At 46.0% G+C, this 27,962-nt stretch overlaps 1 protein-coding gene across 5 annotated transcripts in view; it reads left to right on the plus strand.

The window, feature by feature from the left end:
* The window catches only part of atosb (atos homolog B), a 46,002-nt gene extending 22,307 nt beyond the window's left edge, over window positions 1–23,695 (plus strand). For 2 of the 5 annotated variants that reach the window (XM_062972610.1, XM_062972609.1), the window contains exons 2-9: window positions 15,586–15,812; window positions 16,680–17,818; window positions 19,202–19,260; window positions 19,569–19,674; window positions 20,009–20,167; window positions 20,779–20,847; window positions 21,979–22,172; window positions 23,375–23,695. In XM_062972610.1, coding sequence (XP_062828680.1) covers window positions 16,769–17,818; window positions 19,202–19,260; window positions 19,569–19,674; window positions 20,009–20,167; window positions 20,779–20,847; window positions 21,979–22,172; window positions 23,375–23,528 — 1,791 coding nt within the window. In that variant the 5' untranslated portion in view covers window positions 15,586–15,812; window positions 16,680–16,768 and the 3' untranslated portion in view covers window positions 23,529–23,695. Of the gene's footprint in view, window positions 1–254; window positions 367–6,153; window positions 6,330–12,877; window positions 13,038–15,585; window positions 15,813–16,679; window positions 17,819–19,201; window positions 19,261–19,568; window positions 19,675–20,008; window positions 20,168–20,778; window positions 20,848–21,978; window positions 22,173–23,374 lie in introns of those variants that run through there. The other 3 variants (XM_062972611.1, XM_062972612.1, XM_003229095.4) reach the window with 3 other exon arrangements.
* The last annotated feature ends 4,267 nt before the right edge of the window (window positions 23,696–27,962 follow it).

Consider the following 27,962-nt stretch of genomic DNA (forward strand, 5'->3'; position numbering starts at 1 on the left):
CCTTTTTCTTTTCCACAACTGTGATGTCTGGTGTGTTGTGTTCCAGAACTTTGTCAGTCTGGATTCGGAAGTCCCACAGTATTATTATTATTATTATTATTATTATTATTATTATTATTATTATTATTATTTATTGACCCCCCCCCCCCCTAATTCACCCACCCTAACCCATTTTGTTGTTGCTTGGGCCTGATTTGCATACTGTGCCCCCATTGGCTGGCTCTGCACCAAGGTAGGTGTGAGGGGGGTGAGGTGTCACAGTGACTGACATTAGGCTGACTTTGGGGTGGGGGGCCTTTACAGGTGCAAAGACAGGTGCAAAGGTTTGGGGAGAAATCCCCCTCGACAAGTCTCCAAACTGCAGAGGTGAGTGGAAAGAAACCACTGAGCAAACACTTCCAATTGCACAAAATTCCCTATATTTTCCTCTATTTTTCCTCCTAGAATAAACCTGAAAGTCAGGGAGGGTTTCCACCAGTATTACAGCCAATGCCTTCTGTGTCAATGCTGCGGGTGCATCTGCTCCGGGTTTTAGTCTGAACTTGGCCTATTCTAAGAACTAGGGCCATAGAATCCTAGAGTTGGAAAAGACCCCCAAAGGCCATCTAGTCTAACCCCACCTTATCGCACAGGAAGGCACAAGCTAAGAGATCCAGACCTTTAGATGTACTGTATATACTCGAGTATAAGCCTAACTTTTCAGCCCTTTTTTAGGACTGAAAAAAAACCCTCCTCGGCTTATACTCGGGTGAGGGTCCTGGTGGGCTTATATTCAGGTCGGCTTATACTCAAGTATATATGGTACATTTATTATTTTTCTCTATTATTATTGGTATTGTTACATTTATTATTTTACTCTATTAATTATTATTATTACATTTATTATTTTACTCTATCATTGTTGTTCCTTTTACATTTATTTTACTCTATTTTTATTATTATTATTAATACATTTATTATTTTACTTTATTATTACATTTATTATTTTACTGCGTTTATTATTATTATTATTATTACTATTACTATTACATTTATTATTTTACTGCGTTTATTATTACAGTAGAGTCTCACTTATCCAAGCTAAACGGGCCAGCAGAAGCTTGGATAAGCGAATATCTTGGATAATAAGGAGGGATTAAGGAAAAGCCTATTAAACATCAAATTAGGTTATGATTTCACAAATTTAGCACCAAAACATCATGTTATACAACAAATTTGACAGAAAAGTTAGTTCAATACGCAGTAATGTTATGTTGTAATTACTGTATTTACGAAATTAGCACCAAAATATCACAATATATTGAAAACGTTGACCACAAAAATGGCTTGGATTATCCAGAAGCTTGGATAAGCGAAGCTTGGATAAGTGAGACTCTACTGTATTATTATTATTACTACATTTATTATTTCACCCTATTATTATTAAAAGGATACATAAGCACATTTACATTAAAGAAGATGAAAATAATGATTTAATCAGAGTTGAACAGTCATATCTTAAATTGCAGTTTGATGTAAAGATTCAAAAACATTTAAACTACTGATGCCTTAATTAATGTTATTTTATTGGTATCTCGGCTTATACTGGAGTCAATATTTTCCCAGGTTTTTTGTGGTAAAATTAGGTGCCTCGGCTTATATTCAGGTCGGCTTATACTCGAGTATATACGGTATGTTTTTTTAAAAATTTATATCCAACATAACTCATAGCATGGATTAAACTATGTAACAACATTTGAAATATTTTCCATTCCTGTTTTGAAAGTTATTTCCTGTTTAATTATGCGATCCTTACTTTGAAAGTAGTTGTTCTACTCCAGAAACTTAATTTTTTTGTGGCTGAGGGTAGTACTATGATTTATTCCTTCAGTCTAGGCACTTTGTTCGTAATTTTCCTTAATGAAAATATGACATTTTGAACCTTTCAATGTGCAGATCACAAAGACACGGATAGCCATGTATAAAACACGAGAGTTAATGGTAAAGTGCATACATCCTATTCCAAAACCTTTGTGTTTACTGCTACAAAATTGTTTTAAGTTAAACAGTGTTTACTTCATAGCGGAAGGAAAACGGAGATAGAAACCTCTGGTGGCAGGGAGTTCCGCAGCCAACAAGAAGTCCCTATAGATAGAATGAAATCCACTTTAATTGCCTTAGGTCAATGCTATGGAATCACGAGAGCTGTAGTTTCACAAAGCCTTGAGCCTTCTCTGCCAAAGGATGTGGGTGCCTCACCAAACTACAAATCCCAGCATTGCACAGCTTTGAGCCATGGCCATTAAATTTGAGATGAAGTCCTTCAAAAAGGGAAAGATAAGGACCATAAAAGGATATGGCCTGAGTCCCTTTGGGGAGAGAGGGTGGTCTAGAAATAAAGTATTATTATTATTATTATTATTATTATTATTATTATTATTATTATTATTATTATAGTATGTAAGTTATGGACCTATGTAATCCATTCGTTTGGTGTTGGTATTCTTTGTTGCTTCCATAGTTTCACATATTCAGTTCTTGCTGCTGTCGTCATGGACAGGAAGGTTATTTCCTAGTGTTTCGGTATTTGCTTGTCTAAAAAAATAATATGTGATTTTATAGATATATTTAATTGCATTGTGCCCAGGCTCGAGCCGAAAGAAGAGGTGGGTAATAAAAATACAATGACGATGATGATTACCTGAATCCCCACAATTCACCTTTAAGAGCTTTCCCTAAACATTTTCTGTTATTGGAAAGCAGAGGTTAAGTGGGAGCATACCATTATTGTTATTATTATTATTATTATTATTATTATTATTATTATTATTATTATTATTGTGTTGTCGAAGGCTTTCATGGCCAGAATCACTGGGCTGCTGTGAGTTTTCCGGGATGTATGGCCATGTTCCAGAAGGATTTTCTCCTGACGTTTCGCCCACATCTATGACAGGCATCCTCAGAGGTTGTGAGGTCTGTTGGAAAGTGGGGTTTATATATCCATGGAATAATGTCCAGGGTGGGAGAAAAAACTCTTATCTGTTTGAGGCAAGTGTTGTCGCGACCCAGGCTACAGAGCACCAATAACCATACGCAGAGGCCAGATTCTATCTAATATCTTTATTAAGGAAATATATAAAGTTAATAAGAGCAAATGTAAAAGTTAGTCCAGAAGCAGACCTTTCAGGAAAGGCCAAAATTAGTCCAAAGAAACAATGTCCAATATGAAATATTAAGGTCCAAAGTTGTAATCCAATAACCGAAACACTCACTTTGCCAGGCAAAGTGAGGGGAGATGACAAGGTCCTTTAGTCCATGAACTTGAGCAAGGCTAGGAAATAACTTGATACTTGAAACAAGGCTTGAATCGTGGAACAAGGTAACGAGGAACAAGAACAAGGTCCGTGGAATAACTTGGTAAAATCCGTGAAACAAGGCAAGGTTTAGTCCTGGGAAACAAGGCAAGGTCCGTAGGTAAACAAAGGCTGGGAAACAGGAGCGAAGGCTGGAAACAAGGACAAGGCTTGAGCAGGAACGAGGCTTGAAGCGGAGCGCGCTGTTCAGACACAACTCGCTCCGGAGGCTGACGAATTGACTCCGCAAAGTTACTCCGCGGGTAAAACACCTATATAGAGTCTAACTTTCCCGCCGAGAGCAGTTCTCTGGGAACCAGAAACGAAAGCTAATCTCTGAGACCAGATGTTTGACTCCTTAAAGATTCTCATGGAAAGCAGTCTTAATTGGCTAAATTCTTAGCAATTATTCTCGCACTCCTGCGCGAGGCTGCTTCCAAACCTCTCTGTTGTTTACAAAACTCATGGCGAGAAAACACTGGAGATGTAGCCTCAGTATTTGTTTGACATACTTCTGGAACATAATCCTCTTGCAGGTGCAAGGTTCCCAGATCTGGCTGGGAAGAATCTGTCTGGGAAGAATCCAGTTCTGACTGGGAAGGTAAAAAACCCAAGTTTTAATAATAAAATAATAATAATCCAATAACCGAAACACTCGATAACAATAACTCGAAACACGAAGTTTTCTTCTTCATCAGGCATCACAATGTCATGAGCAGGACTACAAGGCCCATGGGTCATCACAAGTGTGAATGTTGCAAATGACCACCTTGATTAGCATTTAATGGCCTTTCAGGTTCAAAGCCTTATATTATTATTTTATTATGACAAAGCAAACAAGGTAGATATGCTGGATTTCATATCACAAAATCACAAGCTGAACACTTCCCAAGTGTCTAGGACTGCGTGATGTATTTTCGGATGATGCGTGCAGATCCCAGTAGGGTGGCCTTTTGCAGTTGGCAGATCGTAATTTTGTCAATGTCTATTGTTTCCAAATGCCGGTTGAGATCTTTTGGCACGGCACCCAGTGTGCCCATCACCACCGGGACCACCTGTACTGGTTTCTTCCAGAGTCTTTGAAGTTCAATCTTGAGGTCCTGATAGCGGCTGAGTTTTTACTGTTGTTTTTCGTCAATGCGACTGTCAGCTGGGATGGCAACATCAATGATCCAAACCTTTTTCTTTTCCACAACTGTGATGTCTGGTGTGTTGTGTTCCAGAACTTTGTCAGTCTGGATTTGTAAGTCCCACAGTATCTTTGTGTGCTCATTTTCCAATACTTTTGCAGGTTTGTGATCCCACCAGTTCTTTGCTGCTAGCAGGTGGTACTTGAGGCGTAAGTTCCAATGGATCATTTCGGCCACATAGTTGTGCCTCTGTTTGTAGTCTGTCTGTGCGATTTTCTTACAGCAGCTGAGGATATGATCAAATGGTTTTGTCGGTTTCCTTGCACAGTCTGCATTTTGGGTCATCAGCTGATTTTTCGATTTTGGCCTTAATTGCCTTTGTTCTGATGGCTTGCTCCTGGGCTGCAAGGATCAGGCCTTCTGTCTCCTTCTTCAGGGTCCCATTTGTGAGCCAGAGCCAGGTCTTCTCCTTATCAGCTTTTCCTTCAATTTTGTCACGGAACTTTCCATGCAATGTTTTGTTGTGCCAGCTGTCAGCTCTAGTTTGTAGTGCGGTTTTCTTGCACTGATTTTTTGTCTGCTGTGCTTTGAGGAGTTTCTGATTTTTGACTTCAATCAAAGCAGGTTCTTCCCTTTGCTTTACATCTTCTGCCAGGGCATGTTCTTCTTCTTTGACTGCTTGCTTTACTTGTAAGAGTCCTCTGCCCCCTGATCTTCTAGGCAGATATAGCCGGTCAACATCACTGCGAGGGTGCAGTGAATGATGAATGGTCATGAGTTTTCTTGTTTTTCTGTCCAAATTGTCCAGTCCCACCTGTGGCCAGCAGTATATCTTATGACAGGTATGGCCCAGGTGTTTATGGCCTTGATGGTGCTGCCTCCATTGAGCTTGCTTTTGAGAATTTTTCTGACTCTTTGTGTGTATCCTTTGCTGACCACTGTTTTCACATGTTCATGCTTGATGTTGTCCAGCTGTAATATGCCCAGATATTTATAGGCCTCTGACTGGTGACACTTGATCGTTTGGCCATTAGGCATATTTATGCCTTCACTTTCAATGATTTTTCCCTTTTTCAATGCCACTGTTGAACATTTGTCCAAACCAAACTCCATGCTGATATCAGTGCTAAAAATTCGGATAGTGTTGGTCAGAGACTGGATTTCAGTTTCCGTTTTCCCATACAGCTTCAGGTCATCCATGTACATCAGATGCGAAATTTTGTGAGATTTCTTAGATGTTTGATAGCCGAGATTTGTTTTTTGTAAAATTGTTGACAGAGGGATCATGGCAATAATGAAAAGCAGAGGGGACAATGAGTTGTTGTTGTTGTTGTTGTTATTATTATTATTATTATTATTATTATTATTATTATCATCATTGCACTGGATGGCCCTCTGGATGCTTCCTCACCATGAGTCTTCCCTTGGAGGTCTTTAAACAGAGGCTGCGCAGCTGTCTGTTGGATAGTGTGTTCCAAGGGGGGTTGGACTGGATGACCTTTGGGGTCTCCTCCAATTCTGGGATTTTCTGGGTTTGTAAAGGCAAGTGCAAGTCTTGCATTTGGCAGGTGTGGGCATTAATTGCAAACTATGACCCCAGCCTACATTGCTGTCTTCCTCCTTTGCAGAAATAAGTGGCAGCCCCTTTCCCCCTTTCTTCGTGGCGGCTGTTGAGGCAGAGTGAAGGCTCCTGCGCCCCCCTTCCTTCCTTCCTCATTCCCTTCCTTCTTTCCTTCCCCGCTGCAGCTCCTCTGCCTCTTTGTTTTCTGACAGGAGCTTCCCAGCCCCCTCCTCATTCCAGCGCCAAAGCAGAGAAAGAAGAAGAAGAAGAGGAGGAGGAGGAGGAGGAGGACGGTGACAGCCCTTGGTATGGCATGCAAGGGAGGGACGCAGGTGTGGGTTTCGGGTGAGCGTGAGAGAGGGTCACCTGTCTGGGTCCCCTTTGTCTGCCCCTAGGGGAGTCCACTTGTTCCCTGGAGTCAAGGGTCGGAGGTCAGTTTCCTGCTGTGGCCGGCGGAGGCGGCTCTGTGCCATCTCTCCCGCCAACAATGGAATGAGCCGAGGGGCCTCTTTCGTTGGTATTTCTCCAGGCATTGCCGGTGGTGGGGGAGACGTATTTTGTGTGTGGGCGAGACTGAAGGGTCCCGAAGGGTCACTCCATTTCCCTCTGAAAGCACTGTCAGCATTGGACTGGCTGGCCCTTTGCATTAGTTGCGGATGGAGAGGTGACTAAAACAAGTCAGTGTGATTCTGGGCTGCGTCAACAGGAGTTTTGTGTCTGGATGGAGGGAAGCCCTAGCTTGAACCCAAAGGGTGTTTCTCACCAGTGGTTCCTCTTCTTCATCCTGGAAAGAAGTGACTATTTGAGTGCCAGAAAGAGGGTTCAGCGTCTATGTAGAGAAGAAGGTAAAATGCTAATGGGATAGATAGGGAAAAGACAGAGCTACTCAACACTTTCTTTGCCTCAGTCTTCTCTCCATAGAATCATAGAATAGTAGAGTAGGAAGAGACCTCATGGGCCATCCAGTCCAACCCCCTGCCAAGAAGCAGGAAATCACATTCAAAGCACCCCCGACAGATGGCCATCCAGCCTCTGCTTAAAAGCTTCCAAAGAAGGAGCCTCCACCACAGTACGGGGGAGAGAGTTCCACTGCTGAACAGCCTTTCTCACAGTGATGTTCAGGTGGAATCTCCTTTGCTGTAGTTTGAAGCCATTGTTCCGCGTCCTAGTCTGCAGGGCAGCAGAAAACCAAAGGAGATTGGCGTTCAATCTGAGCAGTATTTACTTAATTAGGTGATCCCTTGCTGTGAGAGTATGATGATCTTCCAAGTGCAGTGTCTTGGTGGTGGATATGTAGGTGACTGTGGAGTCCTATTATTGACCCACATGTTTTTCTACAGTGAGGACATCAGTGGAAGACAGTCCTATTCAGGGTTGTCTTGATGCTCCTTCTTCCTCTTGGCACGTTTCTTCTGTCCGCCCTCCATTCGTGCCTCTTCAAATTCCACAGCACTGCTGGTCACAGCCGACATCCAGTTAGAGCACTCAAGGGCCAGGGCTTCCCAATTCTCAATGTTTATGCCACAGTTTTTAAGGTTAACTTTAAGCCCATCTTTCAATCTCTTTTCCTGTCCACTATCATCTATCAGACAGACAGCAAGCTATTTAACCTCAGCAGACTGAAAGCCAAAACCAAGGTCACAACATCTTATAGAATTCCAATATGCTAATGATAACATTGTGTACATCCAGAAGAAGATCTACAAGCCACTTTAAACACCTTTGCAGAAGCATACGAGAAGCTCGGCCTCTCATTGAACATTGAGAAAACCAAAGTGCTCTTCCAACAGGCACCAGACAATCCCTCTGCAATACCAGGAATACAGCTTAATGGTTTAACGTTAGAAAATGTTGACCATTTCCACTCCCTTGGCAGCCACCTCTCCACAAAAGTCAACATTGACACCGAAATACAACACTGCCTGAGCTCTGCGAGTGCAGCATTTTTCCAAATGAAGCAGAGAGTGTTTGAGGATTGGGAAATCCGTAGGGACACCAAGGGGCTTGTTTAGAAAGCTATTATCCTGTCAACCCTGCTCTATGCCTGCGAAACGTCTACAGATGTCACAATTCCATCAGCATTGCCTCTGAAAAATCCTACAAATCTCTTGGGAAGACAGGTGGACAAATGTCTGCATTCTGGAAGAAGCAAAGACCACCAGCAATGAAGTGATGCTCCTACGCCATCAACTCTGCTGGACTGTCCACATTGTCCCAATGCCCAATCACTGTCTCCCAAAGCAGTCAACCTGAGCAATATGGAGCAGACGAGGCAACAGGGGAAATTCAACCCAAAATAAATAAGGAAGTATTGGCAACTTCAAATAAGTTCAAGTCTCCAGGGCCAGATGAACTACATCGAAGAGTATTGAAGGAACTAGCAGCAGCCATTTCAGAACTGTTGGCAATAATTTTTGAGAATTCTTGGAGAACAGGAGAAGTCTCAGCAGACTGGAAGAGGGCAAATAATATGGTCCTATCTTCAAGAAGGGAAAGAAAGAGGACCCAAACAATTACCATCTAGTCAGCCTGGCATCAAGACCAGGAAAGATTCTGGAGCAGATCAAGGAGGCAGCCTGCAATCACTTAGAAAGGAATGCTGCGATCACTAAAAGTCAACATGGATTCCTCAAAAACAAGTCATGCCAGACTAATATTTTCTCTTTTTTTCGATAGAGTTACAAGCTTGGTAGATGCAGGGAATGCTGTGGTTGGAGCAGATCTTGATTTCAGTAAGGCCTTGACAAAGTCCCCCATGACTTTCTTGCAAGCAAACTAGTCCAACGTGGCCTAGGCAAGGCTACTGTTAGGTGGATCTGTAATTAGTTAAGCAATGGAACCCAAAGGGTGCTTCTCCCCAATGGTTCCTCTTCATCCTGGAAAGAAATGACTTGTGGAGTGCCATGAAAAGTGTTCAGTCCTGCATCCAGTTCTGTTCAACATCTTTATTAATGACTTGGATGAAGGTTTAGAGCAGGGGTCCCCAAACTAAGGCCCGGGGGCCGGATGCGGCCCTCCAAGGTCATTTACCTGGCCCCCGCCCTCCGTTTTATAATATATTTTTATATCAGTTTTAATAATATATTATATATACATATAATATTAATAAAAATATGTTATACAATATAATACTAATAATAATACCATATAACAATATTAAATTATATGTTATATATTACATATTATATTACAGTACAGTGGTATAGTTCAATATATAGTAATATATAATGCTAATATTGTGCTATGCTAATAATATAATATATTGTTTGAACATACAGCTGCTCTGAGTCCCCTTTGGGTGAGAAGGGTGGGATATAAATGTAGTAAATAAATGTAGTAAATAAATAAATGAACAATTTTATACTCAGGCTCGCCCAAGTCTGACATGACTTGAAGGTACACAACAACAACAACAACAACAGTCCTAATTAACTTGACTATCTCATTGGCCAGAAGCAGGTCCACACTTTCCATTGAAATCCTGATAGATTTATGTTGGTTAAAATTGTTCTTATATTCAAATATTGTATTGTTCTTTCATAGTTGTTGTTTTTTGCACTACAAATAAGACATGTGCAGTGTGCATAGAAATTTGTTCATATTTTTTTCAAATGATAATTCGGCCCCTCAACAGTCTGAAGAATTGTGGACTGGCCCGCTGCTTTAAAAGTTTGAGGACCCCTGGTTTAGAGCATGCACTTATCAAGTTTGCAGGTGACACCAAATAGGAGGGAGAGCTAATACTCCAGAAGACAGTAGCAGGATTCAAATCAACTTTTCTTCTTCTTTTTTTCATGTCAGGAGTGACTTGAGAAGCTGCAAGTCGCTTCTGGTGTGAGAGAATAAGCCGTCTGCAAGGCCATTGTCTAGGGGACACCTGGATGTTTTGGGTTTGGGCAGCCAGAGTCTGCTCCAGCGGATTCTGGGACCAGAGACAGAATGGTTGTAAGCAGGCATTTTGAACCACATTCTTCTCCACAGTCGAGGCCAGTTCAACAGGTGTCAGATGGACATTCTAGTTTGGAGGAGGATAATGTGTTTGACAGGAGGGAGGCGATAACTCACCAAAGGAAGGAAAAATAATGTTTACGAAAAAGTAAACAACTGCTTTTGAAGCAGCGCTAATGGATAGTTTTCTCATGAGAGAAAGCGTTTTCTCATGAAAGGAAGACCTTGAATTTTCCTTAAATGCCTGGTCCCTCTCTGCTATGGCAGAGGTGTCAACTTTGCAATTCAAGAGAGAAAGATCTTTGCTCCATGTACTTGAATGTTTTGCAGCTGTGGATTTTGATTCAAGTTTCCTGCCTTGTTATTTGCCTTTGAATCCAGTTGAATGCTCCAGTGACTTTGCCATGTGGATTTCTAATACCTTGGATTATATTGGAGTTTGATCCTGCGTTCTAGCCTTGTTTCCTGTGGTTCCAGATTGTTTCATGCCTTGGAAGTGAGTCTTGTTTGGACTATTCCTGATGCTTTTCGTGGGACTGAGTCCAAGTTCTGGTTTGGACTATGTTATTTGAGTAACTTTCTTAGACTCTTGCTTTAAGATTTTTAAGTACATTGCTCTTGTGGATTTAAACCCATTTTATTGACTCTGAACTTTGTGTTGTCGAAGGCTTTCATGGCTGGGATCACAGGGTTGTTATATGTTTTCTGGGCTGTATGGCCATGTTCCAGAAGTATTCTTTCCTGACATTTCGCCCACATCTATGGCAGGCATCCTCAGAGGTTGTGAGGTGACAACCTCTGAGGATGCCTGCCATAGATGTGGGCGAAATGTCAGGAGAGAATACTTCTGGACTCTGAACTTTATTTGCTTGTGCTTACTTATAACGGTCAATAAGTAGCTTGTTTGCTTATATTCTGGGGCTCCAGTGTGGTTTCAAGGTGCCTATGCAGCCTAGGAGTGCAACACTATGTTTAGCTTGGAGAAGAGAAGGTGGAGAGGGGAGATGACTGCTGCCTCTGAAAAACCAGTAGACTGGCCCTGAAAGACCAATAAATGGGTCTGAGAGCACATCAAGCCTGGAGTTCCCCCAGAAGAGTATGTTGTGCATTGTCTGTTTCATGAGCAAACCATGAAAAGGCAATAACGCTTGGAAAGGCAGGAGAAAAATTAAGATGACGTTCCAGATCAGTGGTTCCCAAACTTATAAAATACGACTCAGCGCCCCCTGGAAACGGGGGCGTGGCTTAGAGGGGTGGGCGTGGCTCCTGCTCAAGAGGGCGGGGCTGAGCCTCTCCCCTAGCCCAAGATGGAGGTCTGGGAGGGGGAGGTGGGCGGGGCCACAAATGGGCGGCCAGGACTGGGATGGGCGGAGTTACGAGCTCTGAGGCAGGGCTGAGCTTCTATCCCTGTCCTGTGGCGCCTGCCAGGACACAGGGGGCGGGGCTAGAGGAGGAGGTGGGGCCTCTTCCCAAGTGCCTGATGGGGCTGAACCTCTACACCCTGCCGTGTTCTAACAAGCGCCTCAGGGGAGGTATACATAGGGGAAGAGGCCCCGCCCCCGCCCCTAGCCCCACCCTTTAGCCCTAAAAGATCTCTCAGGAGTTATAGAGGCTCAGCCCTGTCTTGTGCTCTTGGGAAGAGGCCCCGCCCACACCCCTAGCCCCGCCCTTTAGTCCTAAAAGGCCTCTCAGGAGAGTTACAGAGGCTCAGCCCTGTCTTGTGCTCTTGGGAAGAGGCCCCGCCCACACCCCTAGCCCCACCCTTTAGCCCTAAAAGATCTCTCAGGATAGTTATAGAGGCTCAGCCCTGTCTTGTGCTCTTGGGAAGAGGCCCCGCCCACACCCCTAGCCCCACCCTTTAGCCCTAAAAGATCTCTCAGGAGAGTTATAGAGGCTCAGCCCTGTCTTGTGCTCTTGGGAAGAGGCCCCGCCCACACCCCTAGCCCCGCCCTTTAGTCCTAAAAGGCCTCTCAGGAGAGGTATAGAGGCTCAGCCCTGTCTCGGGCTCTTGGAAGGAGGCCCTGCCCCCTTCCCTAGCTCCGCCCCCTGTGTCCCAACAAGAGGGACAGGTATAGAGAGAGGTATAGATTCATGCTCCATGCAGTCATGCCAATGGCCACATGACCTTGGAGGTGTCTATGGACAACGCTGGCTCTTCGGCTTAGAAATGGAGATGAGCACCAACCCCCAGAGTCGGTCACGACTGGACTTAACCTCAGGGGAAACCTTTACCTTTACCTATAGATTCTCAGCCCTGTTTTGGGCTCTTGGGAAGAAGCCACACCCACTCCTCTAGCTCCGCCCCCATGTGTCCTAACAGGCACCTCAGGTGCTCAGCTCTGTCTCCGGCACTTGGGAAGAGGCCCCACCCCTCCTCTGCCCCCGCCCCGTGTCCTAATCGGTGCCATCACCGCCCCCCTGGATCACTGCAGCACCCACCAGGGGGCGGTAGTGCCCACTTTGGGAATCACTGTTCCAGATGAAAGGAAAGCCATGCTGTGTCCCCTGGCTTTGCAAAATGAGAGTGACTCGGAGAGTCTCTCATTCACCGTCATCTTGAAGGCATTTCATAGAATCCTAGAAGAGTTGGGAGAGACCGCATGGGCCATCTAGTCCAACCCCTTACCATGCACCATCAAAGTACCCCTGACAGTTCACAGCAGCAGCCAAGTTGTTCAGTCCCTGCCTCTGTGGGTTTCCTTCCCAGCTGGCTTAGAGAGTGGCTATTTAAAGCCCAGGTGCTTGTCACAGAGCTGACATGTCAATGGCAATGGGCAGGGGGTGGGGAGTCCTTCTTTCTATGGTTTCCTTCCCTTTCTTGAGCTCCCCCTCCCTCCGCAATGAGGAGGAAGAGGAGGAAGGCCAGCAACCGGTGTCCAGCCTGGTCCGGCTCTGCAATGCTGAGCAAAGCTGCTTTTGCCTGGAAGGCTTCTCGCTCTATATAAGGCCAAGGAGGGCGAGGAGGAGCGTCCAATGGGGAAGCACAGACCTCCTCTTTGGGCAGAGCCCCCTCCTCACTGCCGCCCCCAGACCTTGCTTTCTTGGGTCTGCCTTCTCTCTGGGCAGGTAATAATCTGCCCGTTTGTCTCTTTCTGTGATGCATGTGTGTCTTTGTGGAAGCAGAGAAGGGTTGGCTATGACATCTTCCCTTCCTATTTTGGAACTATTTGGGGTTGGGAGCAGCCAAGGCAATATCTTGGAAAGAAAAGACATAATAATGGAGGGGATGTCCCATTGAGGAAGAAGGGGCCAGCTTGTTTTCTACTGCGAGAGGTTGGGACACAACAGAGCAATAGATTCAAATCTCAGGAAATGAGATTCTCCTGACTGTTCCAAGTTGGAGTGGCAATCCTTGACCCATGCATTGCTTTTGCAATATGAATTGCAAAGGCACTAAACCAAGCATGGGCAAACTTCAGCCTTCCTCCAGGTGTTTTGGACTGTTAGGAATTGTGGGAGTTGAAGTCCAAAACACCTGGAGGAGGGCCAAAGTTTGCCCATGCTGTCAAATATATTTTGACGGATTTTAATTGTGATTTTTTTTTTAGTGCTGTTTGTATTTAATTCTGTTTTAACGCTTGCTTAGTTGTATATTTTAAATTGCATACTAATGCTTTTACATGAGTCCCCTTTGGGGGAGATAAAGAAGGGTGTAAATAAATATAAAAATAAATAATAATCAAGAAGAAATTATAAGCAGGCAGCCACTGTAATGCGCACCTTTTTCAACCAAATTACAAGGAATGCGCTTTTTGCCACTGCACAAATACTTCTTTGGTTTCAGGGTTTTGAAAACTGAGGTGCACATTAGAGTTGATGGTGCCTTAGACTCGAATAAATACAGATATGTTGAATTGGTTGAGAGTCTGTCTACCTTATCACATTTATAAATTTCCCAGTCATAGGACACTTCAGTCTCTTTTCAAGCATGATGACGCATGGAGGTTATCACAGAAGTTAAGCTACTTCTGCCATCATGCATCGTCCTCCGTGGTTGCAAAGAGGCAGAAGTGTCCCGAAAGAAGGGAACACTGGCAACCGACCCATCACATGGAGACTTTCCACCCTGGTAGGACACTTCAGCTGTTGTGGTTCAGTCTGATGATGAAGGGGGATTTGGGTCTATGCAGGCTGACCATGGCAATGTTAATGAGGTAAATGTTGAAGGCTCTGAATTGTTAGAGAGGCCGCAGACTAGCAGTGAAACAGAAACCTATGATAAATAGACTAGCAGTGAAGCAGAAGCCAGTGATAAAGGTGACCTTTCACAGGATTCAGAACATCAACAGAATTCAGAACATCAACAAGTCCCAGGTGTCTCTGGCAGCGAGTCAGAGGAGTCTTCCTTAGATAGGGATACAAGATTAAAGCTAAAAGTTCATCATCCCAGACGTTCTCTTAGGATAGCTGGTTAACGTGTGGAAACTCAAGGACAAAGGAATGCTTTCTTGGCCCGTAAGCATGGTTAAATAAGGGAGAAAGAGGGAAAGATTTCTGACGAAGCAACGTTGGTTTTGGAAACAGAGTTCCTGTCTTGTCTATGCTCTTGGAAAAGTATTCTTGCTTTTGTTCATGCCTGGATCTTGCATTTTGGATGGTGTTTTGAAGCTCAGGCTGTCTTGTTTTCAAGATTGATTTGGTAAACTATTTAAACCAAGCCTGCTGTGGTGGTATGTGTGTGAGAGCAAGATGAACCAGCACTGAGGTACAACATCAGCCTCCTTTCAAGAGAGGCACAGAGCTCATCACATATTCCAGGGTTGAAAAGAGGCAGAAATATCCTGAAAGGAGGGAACTCTGAACATATGCCAGCCATCCTGTTCACAGCTCCTGTCTCTTATCACACTTTACTCCCATCTTTACAACTGAAAAACAGGTGGGATGGGAACCATCACAGTTTCCCATCATGTTTCATTGCCCAACCATCAGTAGTCTTTTGTATTCTATGGGCTTTGATGCAGAAACATAGGATCCCATGGAAAGGAGTGGTTTTAAACTGGTGTTGGTCTCCTTTAACATAAGGGTCTTTGGGCAGGACAAGAGCCCTCTTGGTGTTTGGATATTGTTGTTTCTCCTGATTAAGAACAAAAAAGTAATGAATGTAAGATGAATGTATTGCCAACTCTTAAGTTTCCACATGTGAGTCTGATGGGGAGCCAGAACATGAAACGGGACTGTGGATGATGTAAGAGGGGCGATTCTCTACCCATGCCCATAGTGTGTTTGGTAATGTAAACATGTTGTTTTCCACCACAGAGTTAATCTTTTGTTTCTGGTCAGCAACAGTTCAGCAACCTCCTTCTTGTAGTTTTCCAGGCTTCAATCTTAGGGTGGCATCACCAAGCTCGAACCATACAGCTTTCATACAATTCCATTCAATCCATCAATGTTTTGGTTTGCCTTCCCCTCACAATGTGATGGGGTGGTATGAGACATACATCGAAAAACTATAGCAAAGTGCGCTGCAGGATAAACTGTTTCCATGTTTTTATGATACATAGAACCAATTAGGAAATGGCAACATTTGTAACCCAGGGACAAAAATGGTGTTACATAGTGTTACAGATCAGGGGATGTTTTGTAATAATGCACCTGTATCTCTTCCTCTCTCCAGTGCTGTTGCTCCTGAGTTGCCTGACCAGACGGAGAGGGCTTTGCGGAGGGGCCGGGGGGTGCAACCCACGCCGGGGCCCGTGATGGTGGGAGCCATCCCTCGGCAGCCGCGGCGCTTCTGGGGTGTGCCGGACTGGCAGGTGTCGCCCGTGAGCTGCACCGGGAACCACCTGCGGCTGGACAGAGAGAGCAGTACGGCGGCCGGGAAGCAGAGTCGGTGGCTGAGGGGTGAGTGTTGCTTCTTCCGCCTGTTGCTTGTAAAAGAATATCTGGTATCCAGAGTAGGGTGCAGTGTGTCAGGAGTCCCCAAAAAAGCAGCCTGGGTTCTCCCTGGTCCCTGGATTTGGCAGCCTCCAGATCCTTGACAGTTGGATCTGAATCATATACTTTTGAAGCAGCTGTGCCTCTCTGCTCTTCCCCTGCCTCTGTGCTTCTTAAATCAAGCACACTGGAACTCTGTATGTCTGCCAAGAACCCTTGAAATCACACCGTTTATTTTGGTTCCAATCTTAACTATTTACAATCACTCACATAGATTAGCACTCAGAGACAGTCACGGCAGAAGAGAGAGATGGAGCACATGGTCCCATCTTTTTATCACTTCCCTTCTGTGCCTATCTCTATATTGACACTTCCAGATATTGCATCTGAGCTGGTTACAGTTGCCTCCCTGGATATGGTATTCCTGGTCAGGCCTCTCTAGGCACTGAGTGATTTTAACTCTGCTACCAGGCAGGTCCCAGGTTCAAATCCCGGGAGTGGAATGAGCGCCCACTGTTAGCCCCAGCTCCTGCCACCCTAGCAGTTCAAAAACATGCAAATGTGAGTAGATCAATAGGTACCGCTCCGGTGGGAAGGTAACGGCGTTCCATGCCGCCATGCCGGCCACATGACCTTGGAGGTGTCTACAGACAACGCCAGCTCTTCGGCTTAGAAATGGAGATGAGCACCAACCCCCAGAGTCAGACACAACTGGATTTAACGTCAGGGGAAAATCTTTACCTACCAGGCACATGTCTTGACAATGATTTTTCCTGGCCTATAATGCGATTCCCTGTACGGCCTCACCCTCCTGGTCTTCTCCCTCCCTTCCAGATGTGGCCCGGCAGCTGGCTTTGTGTTAGGGGCCTGGTCCGGAGGCCCTAACCCCACGGCACTTTAGCCCTTCCTGCCCACTGCCCCCCATGCGGCACATCAACACGGAGTCGGCCCTCCCCCAGGAGTGCAGGACTGGCACGAGCCGGGAGGAGGAGGAAGATGAGGAGGAGGAGGAGGAAGGAGAGGAGGAAGGGACGCCGTGCCCCTGGCGCCGGCCCCATGGCGTTCTGATGGGCCATGGGCCGCCAGAGCTGACGTGCCAGAAGGTCTACCAGGTGTCCATTTTCTCCCCGCTGGCCGGCTGCTCCCATCCTCCGGAGCACAGGGCCCCTGGGCGACAGCCAGTCAAGCGTCCGTGCCCAGAGCCCCAGCGACTGGCCGAGGATGGCGAGTGGGATGCCAAGCGCGGCCTCTGGGAAGGGGACGATGCCATCGAAGATGGGCTCCTGGTGGACGACCTCTCCTTGGGGGGCTCCGCACAGCACTTCTCCCACAGCGGCCTCCGGGTGGTGGAGCACCGGAGAGAAGGCAGCCCTGGCCGGCCTTGTGGAGGAGGAGGAGGAGGCCCCACCAGGACCCGAGGGGGGCATGCCGCAGCCTCCGCTGACAGTGCCACCGCCCCACACGGGCCCTGCACACCTTGCGACACTTTGCACACGACGACGAGAGACTGCGCCCCGGCCTCGCCCGGAGGTCACTCCTCCACCTCCGGAAACGAGGGGGGCGGCAGCGGTGGCAGCACCCCTCACCTCAGCCGCCACTGTTTACTACTTGATCCTGATTTGCACAACTTAGCACACCCAGCCCCGCCGGGGGAACCAGACAGCGAGCACACCCAGCCCGGCACCTCGGAGGCGCTGGCGGAGCACGGCCCCGGCACTTCCCCAGGGCTGGGCTCGGCTGAGAAGACCCCCTGCTCCAGCGCTAGGCTCCTGGGAGGCAACGGCAGGAGTTGCCCCGCCAAGCGGAAGCTGCTCCCTGCGGCCGAGGGGGCTGCGGAGACGGGCTCCGAGGACGAGGGGCCTCCGCCTTCACGGAAGAAGAGGGCCCCACACAGCCCCGCCGTTCCCGCCTCCTGCCGCAGCACCGATGCCAAGGGAGCCCCGTTCTGGAACCACCTACTTCCGGCAGCCAAGGTGAGTTCTCTGAGTAGGGAGCTGTTGTACAAAGGGGTAGAGCAGGCAAGGGCAAACTTCGGCCCTCCAGATAGGCTGTTAGGAATGGTGGAAGTTGAAGTCCAAAACACCTGGAGGGCCAAAGTCTGCCCAGTACCTGAGCTAAAGCATCCCCAGCAACAGGGAGCTCTGCTGTCTATTTTTGAGACAGGCACAATTCACAATGCTTGAGATGACCTATAACACATTAAATGACAGAGATCCATTCTACCTGGCAATTGGCACCCTTTATGAATGTGGCCCATACTCATATGGGAGGATGTTCTGGTAGCTGTTCCCAGTCTGTGGAATTCTCCCCTATCCATTTTTGAGGTCAGGTGCCTTTTTAGCATCTCATCTTTCCATTTGCACAAGGGCACAGCCTGGCTCAGGGAGGACATGGCATAGTCACAAGGTTATGCTGCAGCATAGCTTTGCCTGTAAATGTTGCACCTCAGTGCTAGTTCACCTTGCTCTTAACACACACTCCACCACAGCAGACATGGTTTTTACAGTTTATTGATATAAGATAGCAAAGTCTTAATAAAAAGCAGTAAAGAAAGCAGTAATCCAATTGCAAAGGCAATCTGCAAAATATATTTCAAAGTCTCTGTAGAAAATAGTTCAAAATCTCTAATATAGCAAATCAGTCCTGAAGAACAAGGTAGCGTGAACTCCAAAATACAATCCATACACAGAATCTAGGCAGGAACAAAAGCAAGAATCTTTTTCCATGAGCAGAGACAAGGCAGGAAGTAAGCTTCCAAAATCAATGTTGCTTTGTCTGAAATCTTTCCCTATTTCTCCCTATTTAACCATTCTTACAGACTAAGAAAGTATTCCTCTGACCTTGAGTTCCCACACATTTACTAGCTATTCTCTGACAATTCAGAGCCTTCAACATTTCCTTGGCCAACCTGCATAAACCCAAATCCCACTTCATCATCAGAATGAACCACAACAATGAACCAGTTTTCTTGGTCTGAAAAATGCAAATACCTCTCCTTTTGTTTCCCTTCCTTTTTTGCCAGTGTGTTATGTCACATAGTCCAGATCAGGTCAACAATCTGGCTGTGAGGATTGAAAAAGAGGAGGAAACCATGTTTACTTCCCTTCTGTGGTTCCTAAGTAGCTGGAGCGTAGGTGCTGCCGCTCCTTATACTGGACCCGAGGCTCACAAGTCACTACCCATCAATGTGAGCACAGGAGTGTCTTGCATCTTTTTGCCACATCCTGCCTTCTGCCAGCTTCAAGAACATGTGCAGAGTCCCTAGTTGCATGCTCCCAGGCCTACTCCCAATTGCGAGGTACACTGTCTGGTCTGCTGGCTACTTTGTCACACTTTGCGGGTCATGTCTCTTCCAGGGCTCGGCAAATAGTGGTCCTGGCAACTGTCAGCTGAAGACTGGGTTGCGTCTCAAACAGTAAGTGCATGTTGATTCCTCTTGCCATTGGGCAGAGCTGGACCATTGCCTTCTAGAGGTCCTCCTGGTCTTAGCCTGTGTGGATGAACAGGACACAGCTAATGACACATGTCTCTGGTGGGCTGGGCACATGGACCTGACTTGTGGGTGGTCTGCTTCCCATTGCCTCCATCCCGTGACGGCTCCCTGTAGCCTTTCCTGGCTGTAGAACATGGGACTCTGGGTGGCATCAAAGACAACATCCTCCCAGGCAGGGCGTCTCCCACTGCATTCCCAGTGGACTGAAGCCTGCCCTTCTGGTCCCACAGGAGATCCCTCCGCAGCAGCCTCCGTAGGGCTTCAACGGGCAGCCGGTCCCCTCCGAGCCCCTGGGCCACCACCTCCACCAGCCGGGCCCTTCTGGGGAACTTCGAGGTAAAACGGAGCAGCCCCTGGGAAGGATGGCTTTCCTCTGGGATCACTGGTTTGGGGTGAATGGGGAGAGATGGGGATTTGCCCTCCTCCTCATTAGCAGAAGCTAACCCCAGCAAATGTGGAAGGCTGGCTGCATTATACAACCCTTTGTCTGTGTCTTGGTCAGACAAAGATGTCTGATAAAGCATGGGATGGGGTCTTGGAAGAAGGACCATACATGAGATTGGGTTAGGATAGCAACCCAATGGGCAGAAGAGAGGCCCTATTCTGCCTCTGGGCCCCTTGAACACCCACTGTCCTTTTTGTGACTCTCTGCTCCTCCCTTCCCTCCCAGGAGTCCATGCTGAAGGGCCGCTTCCCGCCATCTGGCCGCATTGAGGGCTTCACCGCGGAGATCGGGGCCAGCGGCTCTTACTGCCCACAACATGCTACTCTGCCGGTGGAGGTCACCTACTTCGACATAGCGGAGCACAATGCCCCCTCGCCTTTCCTGGTAGGCCCATTGGGGGAAATGCTGCATGAGAGACAGAAGCAGGGGCTTTTGATGGGATTTTGTCCAAGTCCATGCTTTCAGGAAAGGTGGGCTTTATTTGGTACCTATTTCAGCGGGCTTTAGCATAGTTTGTATATTGTTTGTATATTTGTAGATTTTAAATTGTATTGGAACGCTTTTAATGTAAGCCACTTTAGGTCTCCTTGTGGGAAGAAAAGGTGGGGTGTAACTAACAAATATAATAGTAGTAGTAGTGTATTGTTGAAGGTTTTTATGCCCAGAATCATTGGGATGTTGTGTGGTTTCCAGACGGTATGGCCGTGTTCTAGTAGCATTTTCTCCTGACATTTCACTTGCACCTGCGGCTGGCTTCTTCAGAGGGTCATCCTGAAGATCCTCTGAAGATGCCAGTCACAGATGTAGACAAAACGTAAAGGAAAAATGATGCTAGAACATGGCCATAATAATAATAATAATAATAATAATAATAATAATAATAATAATAATAATATATTATCTGGTTTCATCTCCTTTGCTCCTGATATGACCACCTCCCCACCTGAGCTTTCTTGCCTGATCCACCTTCCTTCCTCTTCCTCTTCCTCTTCCAGGGCGTCATTAACTTGGAAGCTCTGGGAAAGAAGGGTTACAGCATCCCCAAGACGGGCACCATCCAAGTGGTGAGTTGTGACCGGACAAGGGATCGAGGCTAAGCTTGAAACCACGAGAATGGGCAGCCTAAGGCCCTTCTCCCCTCCATAGAGTTGGGGGAAAGAGATGCAAAGGCCATGCCAGGTGGAAAGGAACGCAGTGGACCTCCAGAGACCCAGCATATTGGGTCTCTTGTCTCTCTGACATCTACGGCAGCTGTTCCAATCTCTACAGCCAGTCCCTGCCAATGCTGTCGCTCACTCTCTCCATGTCAAACACTCCGTGGTCATCAACAGTCCAGCAAAGTCGAAGTTCACGCCAAAGGTCCGAGTTCAGCAGTCTCACCAAATAGAAGCTGTAATCCAAAGCATCATTGATTCGTCAAGGTCCAAAACAAGAGTGCACGAACAGAGGTTCAGGCTGTAATATTATTATTATTATTATTATTAGTGACATTTATATCCCGCCCTTCTCACCCCGAAGGGGACTCAGGGCAGCTTACAAGTTATATGTACATACAATAAATTATATTATTAGTATAGCACAATAGAAGCATTATATATTACCATATTGTACTATACCACTATATTGCAATATTATTAGTAATATTACATGTTATATATAATATACAATTATAATATTATTATTATTATTATCAATATTATATGTATATTCCATATATTCTATTATTAGTATGCTAATAATATTATTATGCTAATGCTATTAGGAGCACTAGACAAGCTTGTCACACCCAGAATTGTAGAATTGTTTCAGATACGTTGCTCCCAGCAAATTGCCAGTTCAACTTCCAGCTCTTTTATGCCCTTCTTTGGGCCAACCGATTAGACCTCCTCAGCTGGATGGCACTGGTCTTCAACTGCAGCTAAGCTGGGATGCTTAACTCTTGCTCTTCCTCTGAGAGTTCCTGATCCTACTGTAACATATTCTCCATACTACCCCGAGGCTCCTGAATCAGTTCTGCAAAGCTAGTTTCTTCAGGGTTAGGCTGATGCTCCAATTCTGTTGCTGTCTCAGATGCTGGACAAAAAGGCCCTTCGGCTTCATCTTCAGCACAGACACTGACAGTGGCCTGTGTTGAGGTCAAGGGGTCATCTCTCTCTCTCTCTCTCTCTCTCTCTCTCTCTCTCTCTCTCTCCCAGACCTTATTCAACCCCAACAAGACAGTGGTGAAGATGTTCCTGGTGACCTACGACTTCCATGACATGCCCGCCAACCACATCACCTTCCTGCGCCATCGCATATTCCTGGTTCCCGTGGAGGAGGAGGCGCAGGGAGGCGGCCCGGTCGTCAGTGAGCCCCCCCGGAGGGTGCTCTGCTACCTGATGCACCTGCGGTAGGTGTTTTTTTGCTTGGCAGAATGGCGGAGGTTGGCTGGGTGGCCTTTGGGATCCTTTCCGCTGTCAGATTCTAGGTTCAGACTCCTTAAGGCAGGGGTCCCCAAACTAAGGCCCGGGGGCCGGATGCGGCCCTCCAAGGTCATTTACCTGGCCCCCGCCCTCAGTTTTATAATATAATATATTGTATATACATATAATATTGATAATAATATTATAATGTAATACAATATAACACTAATAATAATACCATATAATAATATTATATTCTATATTACATATAATATTACTAATAATATTACAGTATAGTGGTATAGTTCAATATAGTAATATATAATGCTAATATTGTGCTATGCTAATAATATAGTATATTGTATGTACATATCATTTCTAAGCCGCTCTGAGTCCCCTTTGGGGTAGAAGGGTGTGATAACAAATGTAGTAAATAAATGCAGTAAATAAATAATAAATAAATAAATACATTTTAGACTTAGGCTCGCCCAAAGTCTGAAATGACTTGAAGGCACACAACAACAACAACAGCAACAACAACCCTAATTAACTTTGAAAATTAAGTTTGATAAATAAATAAATAAATAAATAAATTTGACTATCTCATTGGCCAGAAGCAGGACCACACTTCCCATTGAAATCCTGATAAATGTATGTTGGTTAAAATTGTTTTTATTTTTAAATATTGTATTGTTCTTTCATTGTTCTTCTTGTTGTTGTTGTTGTTTTTGCACTACAAATAAGACATATGCAGTGTGCATCGGAATTTGTTTGTATTTTTTTTTTTCAAATGATAATCCGGCCCCTCAACAGTCTGAAGGATTGTGGACCGGCCCTCGGCTTAAAAAGTTTGAGGACCCCTGCCTTAAGGGATGAGTGTGAAACAAGGGTCTCTTCTAACTTTATGATTGTAGGTGCCATCCCTTAAGACATTTGAATGTCCCCTTTCAGACTTGTCTTCTCCAAGCCAAATATTCCCATCCCATTCCTCATAAACTTCTGGGTTTAAACATAACTGTCATGACCCCTCTCCACCATCTCTTCCCCATGCCGAAGTGCTTCATTGTAGTTTATTTGTCCTATAAATTGCATAGCGAGGTTGCCATTTCACAATGACTCTGTCCTGTGTGTTTTTCTGCAAGCGTCTTCTGAATCCGAATAAAGCTTTCCTTCTCCTCCTCCGGCCCAGGTTCCACAGCTCCAAGTCGGGGAAGATCTACTTGCACGACAACATCCGCCTGCTCTTCTCCCGCAAGTCCATCGAGATCGACTCGGGGATCCCTTACGAGCTGAAGTCCTTCACGGAGCTGCCCCGCAACCCTTGCTACTCCCCACGGGCCTGACCCGGAGGACGGGCGACGCTGGAAGAAGAGCCTTGGGTTCGGCCCCGAAGGAGAAGCCGGAGCCAGGAGTGCCGGAAAGCCCTTCCTCCCCGCTTCCCCTTGGAGCCCTCACGTAGTATTTATTATTGGAGGCCAGATCGCAAATGCAGATGAATATCATGCCCTGAGACCGGTGCCCTGTCCCATTTTGCTAAACGGGCACGAGATAAGGGTGGGATGCGGAAGGGGAGCAATCATTGGGTGGGAGAGAGGAATCCGATGCAAATCAAGATTGGGAGGCGCTTGGGAGAGTGAGATGTGCCAGAATTTAGAAGCATTGAAAAGGGGCCTTTTGGGGTGCATGAAGAAGTCGGGATTATAAAGGAGTGCAGGAGGATTGCGGGATTCCTGAGCGGTTTTCCTATCAAGTTGTCGACAGCTTTCATAGCCAGAATCACTGTTTTGTTGTGAGTCTTTTCAGTTATGTTTGAATAGCATTTTCTCCTGATGTTTCGCCTGCATCTGTGGCTAATGGTGTCTTCTGAGGTTCTCAGGATGCTTGCCACAGATACAGGCGCAACGTCAGGAGAGAATGCAGCTGGAACATAACCATAAAGCCCGAAAAAACTCACAGCAAACCAAGTTGTCAACGGCTTTCATAGCCGGAATTACTGTTTTGCTGTGAGTCTTTTCAGGCAAGTTTGAGTAGCATTTTCTCCTGGTGTTTCGCCTGCACCTGTGGCTAATAGCATCTTCTGAGGTTCTCAGGATGCTTGCCACAGATACAGGCGCAATGTCAGGAGAGAATGCAGCTGGAACATAACCATAAAGCCCGAAAAAACTCACAGCAAACCAAGTTGTCAACGGCTTTCATAGCCGGAATTACTGTTTTGCTGTGAGTCTTTTCAGGCAAGTTTGAGTAGCATTTTCTCCTGGTGTTTCGCCTGCACCTGTGGCTAATAGCATCTTCTGAGGTTCTCAGGATGCTTGCCACAGATACAGGCGCAACGTCAGGAGAGAATGCAGCTGGAACATAACCATAAAGCCCGAAAAAACTCACAGCAAACCAAGTTGTCAACGGCTTTCATAGCCGGAATTACTGTTTTGCTGTGAGTCTTTTCAGGCAAGTTTGAGTAGCATTTTCTCCTGGTGTTTCGCCTGCACCTGTGGCTAATAGCATCTTCTGAGGTTCTCAGGATGCTTGCCACAGATACAGGCGCAATGTCAGGAGAGAATGCAGCTGGAACATAACCATAAAGCCCGAAAAAACTCACAGCAAACCAAGTTGTCAACGGCTTTCATAGCCGGAATTACTGTTTTGCTGTGAGTCTTTTCAGGCATGTTTGAGTAGCATTTTCTCCTGATGTTTCACCGGCATCTGTGGCTAATGGCATCTTCTGATGTTCTCAGGATGCTTGCCACATATGCAGACGCAACGTCAGAAGAGAATGAAACTGAAACATAACCATACAGCCCAAAAAACTCACAGCAAACCAAGTTTCCTTTTGAGTTTTGTAGGAAGGGCATTGACGATTGGCAAGCGGGATGGAGTGCGTTATTATTATGTTGTCGAAGGCTTTCATAGCCGGAATCACTGTTTTTCTGTGAGTCTTTTCAGTTATGTTTGAGTAGCATTTTCACCTGACGTTTCGCCTGCATCTATGGCTAATGGCGTCTTCCGAGGTTCTCAGGATGTTTGCCACTGATGCAGACGCAACGTCAGCAGAGAATGCAACTGGAACATAACCATATTGCCCCAAAAACTCACAGCAAACCAGATTTCCTTTTGAGTTTTGTAGGAAGGGCGCTGACAATTGGCAAGCGGGATGGAGTGCGTTATTATTGCGTTGTCGAAGACTTTCATAGCTGGAGTCACTGTTTTGCTGTGAGTCTTTTCAGGCATGTTTGAGTAGCATTTTCTCCTGATGTTTCACCTGCATCTGTGGCTAATGGCGTCTTCCGAGGTTCTCAGGATGCTTGCCACAGATGCAGACGCAACGTCAGGAGAGAATGCAACTGGAACATATCGCCCCAAAAACTCACAGCAAACCAGATTTCCTTTTGAGTTTTGTAGGAAGGGCGCTGACAATTGGCAAGCGGGATGGAGTGCGTTATTATTGCGTTGTCGAAGGCTTTCATGGCCAGAATCACTGGATTGCTGTGAGTCTTTTCAGGCATGTTTGAGTAGCATTTTCTCCTGATGTTTCGCCTGCATCTGTGGCTAATGGCGTCTTCCGAGGTTCTCAGGATGCTTGCCACAGATGCAGACGCCACGCCAGAAGAGAATGAAACTGAAACATAACCATACAGCCCAAAAAACTCACAGCAAACCAGGTTTCCTTTTGGGTTTTGTAGGAAGGAAGCTGACAATTGGCAAGCGGGATGGAGTGCGTTATTATGTTGTCGAAGGCTTTCATGGCCGGAATCACTGGGTTGCTGTGAGTTTTCTGGGCTGTATGGCCATGATCCAGAAGCATTCTCTCCTAGGAGAGAATGCTTCTGGATCATGGCCATACAGCCCAGAAAACTCTCAGCAACCCGGCATTAGTATTATCTTAGTGCAACCAAGGGCAGTATCCATGTGGATATTTTGGGCGAATCAAAAGATATAATGGGCCAGGATTGTGCCACTTTATGCAGGAGGAAGAGCAAAGGAAACAGCTCCTCGGTCTTCACTCAGCTGCAACAAAGCTTTCCTTTTGGTCCAAGTCTCTGCCGCATTTGCCACAGTCAGAATTGAGGAGTGTGTGGATTCTTAGATAGGTTTCTTTTGTTTTGTCGGAAATGGTGCCAATGACAAAGGAGGGGAGAGTCATAGGTGTGTTTTGGGGGAAAAGGAGGAGATGGGGCAACATATGCCGCTTTATTTAGGAAGAGGATTTAAGTGAGCGAAGCTGCAGATTCGGGGTCGAAGTGAGGAGAGCCACTTGTTTGCATAGTAAGAAGCTTTTCCTTTCCCGGTCCCAATCTTCGCAGTTTGGCTGGCTCTTCCTTGATTCTTTCCAACTTTTTTGGGACTGAAGCCCCAAGATCTGGGCCAAGTTGCAATAACCAAGGCAAGTAGGAGGGAAAAGGGGAACTTATACATAAATAGTGCCACAAACGGGGAGGAAAGAAGCAGTGTCTTGATGCCCATTTTCCCATCCAAACTCCTCTGGTTATTGTACCCAAAAGGGATTTCAGTTGGGCAAAACCTCATGAAGAAGGGTTCTATCGCCGTCACTTTCTGGGTCCGAATTGAGACCGCCGCCTGCCTTCCTCCGCCTCCTGCTGAAGACATAATGCGTAAAATGTACATTGTGAATGGTGCCAAATGAGATGAAGATGCCAGAGGGGATGAGAAGGGGTCCTGGATTCCTCCCTGTTGGTTTCTGTCTTTGAAAACTTTTGCTGGAAATGAGGTGGGGGTTTCTTGGGTGTGCTGCCTTTGCAATAACAAAACAAAGCCCCTTTCGAGTTGAGGGGTCGGATAATTTGCACCGTGTCGGGGGAACAAACTGGGCAACGTGGTTTCCCCGAAGAACCCTCTCCACTTCTCTCCCTTTCGGGGCCTGAGCTGCGCCTCCCGAATCTTCCTGCCAAAACGAAGGCAGGCGTGGGGAGAGAAAGCGGGGGGCTAGCATTGTAATAGAGACTTGAAAGTATTTATATTTAAAAATGAGAAAAGAGAGAGAGGCAGAAATAAATGTACTGAACGCTTTTCTCTCTCTTTTTTTGGAAAAAGAAAATTCTATAAATGTGTGTTTGGAAAGAACGTGGTTGTCTTTATTTCTCTGCCTCCTCATGCACCTGTATCCCTTTCTAATAATTCTTTACATGGTGGGAAAAGCTCTTGGATGGATTGGAGAGCTTCTGCAACCTGGTTTTTAAAAGATATTCATACCCGTTTTTTCCTCCCATTCATGGCTTTTCCTCTTGCAGGACAACACTCAACACCTAAAGCAGGTATAGTAGTAATATAATAATAATAATAATAATAATAATAATAATAATAATAATAATAATAATAATGTGGAGCCCCGGTGGCGAAGTGCGTTAAAGCACTGAGCTGGAGACCGAAACGTCCCAGGTTCAAACCCCGGTAGCGGTGTGAGCGGCCGCTGTTAGCTCCAGCTCCTGCCAATGTGAGTAGATCAATAGGTACCGCTCCGGCAGGAAGGTAACGGCGCTCCATGCAGTCATGCCGGCCACATGACCTTGGAGGTGTCTACGGACAACGCCGGCTCTTCGGCTTAGAAATGGAGATGAGCACCAACCCCCAGAGTCAGACATGACTGGACTTAACGTCAGGGGAAACCTTTTTACCTTTTTAAAAATAATCATAATAAATTTATTTTTGTATGCCGCCTCCATCTCCCCAATGGGGATTCAGAACGGCTCACATAGGGGCAAGCCCAATACAATCATACAATATCATAAAATCAACAGTTGAGACATCAAAGAATGCATTTAAAA

This window comes from Anolis carolinensis, chromosome 2 (assembly GCF_035594765.1).
Source record: "Anolis carolinensis isolate JA03-04 chromosome 2, rAnoCar3.1.pri, whole genome shotgun sequence".
NCBI lineage: Eukaryota > Metazoa > Chordata > Lepidosauria > Squamata > Dactyloidae > Anolis > Anolis carolinensis.